At 36.9% G+C, this 3,477-nt stretch overlaps 1 protein-coding gene across 1 annotated transcript; it reads left to right on the top strand.

Annotated features, from left to right (window-relative positions):
- The first annotated feature begins 449 nt into the window (after positions 1-449).
- Positions 450-3,137, top strand: LOC136231115 (very-long-chain (3R)-3-hydroxyacyl-CoA dehydratase PASTICCINO 2). The gene is made up of 9 exons (XM_066020397.1): positions 450-797; positions 870-981; positions 1,067-1,085; positions 1,193-1,281; positions 1,391-1,444; positions 2,271-2,341; positions 2,439-2,520; positions 2,640-2,736; positions 2,839-3,137. The coding sequence occupies exons 1-9, from the start codon at positions 727-729 to the stop codon at positions 2,907-2,909; spliced, it is 666 nt and encodes a 221-aa protein (XP_065876469.1). The 5' UTR covers positions 450-726; the 3' UTR covers positions 2,910-3,137.
- Positions 3,138-3,477: the final 340 nt, after the last annotated feature.

The following is a 3,477-nucleotide window of genomic DNA, read 5'->3' as shown; positions in this document are numbered from 1 at the left end:
GTTGACCTGTATTATCACCTCAGTACCATGCTGATCACAGCCATGCTGACTTGATAACTCAGCATTCCGACTTCTTGATTTTACTCTTGCTGACGGGTTGACTTACAATTATGCTGACTTGATTACCCAGCATCATTCTTGTAATAGAAAACAACAACGACTTACAATGCTGACTTGTTGACTCAGCATCATCAGCAAGTGATAGAAAACAACGACTTACATCGAGTTTCGTCATGCTCAAACCTCAGCTTGTTTATTAATCAAACCGAACATGATCGAGTTTTTGTTGAGTCAAAAATCGAACTGCTCGTGAGCGGCTGGGCTCATTTAGTGCTGGAACCTTATTACTTAGGAGTATTTGTTAATTTTTCTTTTCAGAATGAATGAAATATAAATAGTTTTGAATCATTATAATTTGATAGATGTGAAAAAAAGAAATGCAAAGAAAATCAAAGAATGTGTGGAGAAGTAAACACTTCCCGGCAAGGAATTAAACAAATCATAATTAGATCAGAGATTGGATTAGCTATTAATCTAATCACAAAATGAAGAACAGAATTACGTCATTATTGCACCTTCCTACCATTACACCAGTCAATCAAGTAGTTGAGCAGCCCACCTGCATCTTAATTCATCCATATTCCATCCTCCTCCTCTCTCTATCCTTCAATTCCTCTATAAATCTCTAGACAAATACCCAATTTCGTGAGCTTTAATTCCCCTCCCATGGCAGGTTTTTTGTCACTTCTCAGGCGCATATACCTCTCCGTCTACAATTGGGCCGTCTTCGTTGGCTGGCAAGTTTCTGATTTTCGTTCTGTTAGATCTTTCTCACTTTAATTTAATTTTTTCTAAAACCCTAATTGCAGGGCTCAAGTGTTGTATTTCGCTGTCAAAACTTTGAAGGAATCTAGCTACGAACATGTCTACACTGCAGTGGAGAAGCCTCTCCTTCTCGCTCAATCTGCCGCCGTTTTGGAGGTACATTTTCCTTCTCCAGATCAATTTTCCTCTCTAAACATATTGATTTTAACTGTGTTTGGTATTGAATTTTGTTTTGGAGCAGATTCTGCACAGTCTAGTGGGTGAGTAAGCTTTTATTTTTGTTTCTTGACATTGCTTCTTCTAATTGGAGCAATAGTAAAAGATTGAAAAGATTAGATTGTTTGTTTTGAATTTGCACAATTGAAAGGATTGGTGAGATCTCCAGTATCAGCAACATTACCACAGATAGGATCAAGGTTGTATTTAACATGGGGGATCTTGTATAGTTTCCCTGAGGTTAGGATCACTTCTCTCTTGCTCATTACTTGTATGATAATTAGTATTCTGATTCCGAAATCGGAAAGCCATCTGGACTAATGCATATGAAGCTTTCATGAATTTGCAGATTAGGACTCACTTTCTTGTTAGTTCTTTGGTTATCAGCTGGTCCATCACTGAGGCAAGTGCTATTTATAATTTATTGTTCATGAATCATGTCAATCCTTACTCTAGCATCAATTACATTGTTTTTCTTTTCCAGTCTTACTCTTGTTTATTTGAAATTCGAAAGAAAAAATAGCATTATGAAATAAACTTTGTTGTGATATAAGTAGAATTCATTTATATGAGTAATTGTTATGCTAGAAATAGAGGAGAATGACATATCAGGTTAAACTTTTATTTATCCATGAAACATATTTTAGAATCATTTCATGACCTCCAGTCACTTCAATACAATACAAGGAAGAGGACTTAGAATTAACTTCTTTAGTCATAAATCTGAATCAAGCACTAGGCCCTAAATCATATTAACTCTGGTCGCTTAAGCTAGGCCTTGAGCTCGATTCTCATTGTACAGAACAAACAGTAATGTAGTCTCGGACCAATCAGATTCACCTATCCAAGTAAACAACGATATTAGGGACTGAGTATCATGTTATTCAGCAGAGTATGTATGTCTTGAGCTCAATTCTCAATGTACAGATTCAGTTCATCTATAAAAAAAACAACGATATTAAGGACTGAGTATGGCCTCTTGCCAAATAAATTGGCAGGGGAAGGCTTGCTCCCAGTACACTCTTGTGGTGGGACCCCTCCCCGGACCCTCGCTCAGCAGGGACGCGTAGTGCGACCGGGCCGCCCTTTTTTTTTATTATTAAGGACTGAGTATCATGTTATTGAGATGCACTCTCCTGAGAAAGTTGTCATTTTTCAAGCATACTTATTGTCAGATGATATATTTATAGCGTGTTGAGCATTTTTAATTTCTTTGCTTGCATTTGCAGATAATTCGGTACTCCTTCTTTGGCACAAAAGAGGCTCTTGGTTTTGCACCTTCATGGCTCTTGTGGCTCAGGTAAAATCTATAAGATTTGCATTTACGGGAAAAAGATGGAACTGCAAAATTGTGTCATATGTGCTTGATTCATTAATATCCAATTTGTCACTTGCAGATATAGCACCTTTATGCTGCTGTATCCCACTGGTATCAGCAGTGAAGTCGGTCTAATATATTTTACCTTGCCGTACATCAAGGTAAGACATCGACGTGAAATTAGATCTATCGACATAACCCTTTTGTATACTTTCTACTTGCATATTCAGTGGAAGAATGATCTGAGATATGAATAACTAGAAAACTGAATTTGTTGCAGAAATCTGAGATGTACTGTATAAGGATGCCGAACAAATGGAACTTTTCTTTTGATTACTTGTACGGTGCAATTTTGGCACTTGCAATTTATGTACCAGGTATAAACTCAAAATTCTTAGTTCTCTCCATACGCATATTGATTGAAATGCTTCTTATTTGCAAACTTTTTTGATGGAATGGAATGTAATGAACTCTTGCAGGCAGCCCTCACATGTACAAATACATGCTTGGGCAGAGGAAGAAAGCTCTCTCCAAATCAAAAAGGGAGTAGAGTAAAACAGAATAGCAAAGTTTGTTTAGTGTCATTATCTATCAATGTATGTGTCTGTGATACTTGGTTGTTCTGGAATGGGTTTTACAGCCCTTGAGCGATCTCTAGCATCAACGAAGCTGATATTCATTTTTCATTTCAATGTTGGATATGCCGAGTTCAGTAAATTATAGTGTTCGATACATCAATTTATGTGATATGAATTACTACACTGATCTGTTTTGAATCTCTTTGATGCGCTCCTCCCCTTTGTTTCAAGCTAGACGGTTGGTAACTGGTAAGACGCTGTCTCCAATCCAACGCTCTATTTTTAAGTAACTTGCCTATATTTCTAGTGTTTGTACAGTAATATGGCGAGAGACTTTCTCAGCCCCGGAATTAGCATTGAGGATATAGTGTCGGCACGCTATAAAAATGTGGATATGATGAAAAATCATGTAGCAATGAAAAACTAATTTGGTAAAGGTTTTTGAATGAATAGGAAGAAATTGAAGACCAGCAGTAATAATAGTTTTACTATAATTTCATAGGCCTGGAAATATGGTGATATTTTTCAGCTCATTTCCAG

Source organism: Euphorbia lathyris, chromosome 5, assembly GCF_963576675.1.
Source record: "Euphorbia lathyris chromosome 5, ddEupLath1.1, whole genome shotgun sequence".
Taxonomy (NCBI): domain Eukaryota; kingdom Viridiplantae; phylum Streptophyta; class Magnoliopsida; order Malpighiales; family Euphorbiaceae; genus Euphorbia; species Euphorbia lathyris.
The sequence above is the reverse complement of the archived record's forward strand: the minus strand, read 5'-3'. Positions and strand labels throughout refer to the sequence as shown.

Excerpts from the sequence above, each read along its gene's own strand:
- LOC136231115 (XM_066020397.1), top strand. The coding sequence starts at position 727 with ATGGCAGGTTTTTTGTCACTTCTCAGGCGCATATACCTCTCCGTCTAC. Across the intron at positions 798-869 it reads TGGGCCGTCTTCGTTGGCTG|GGCTCAAGTGTTGTATTTCG; the intron begins GCAAGTTTCTGA and ends CCCTAATTGCAG. Across the intron at positions 1,282-1,390 it reads TCTTGTATAGTTTCCCTGAG|ATTAGGACTCACTTTCTTGT; the intron begins GTTAGGATCACT and ends ATGAATTTGCAG.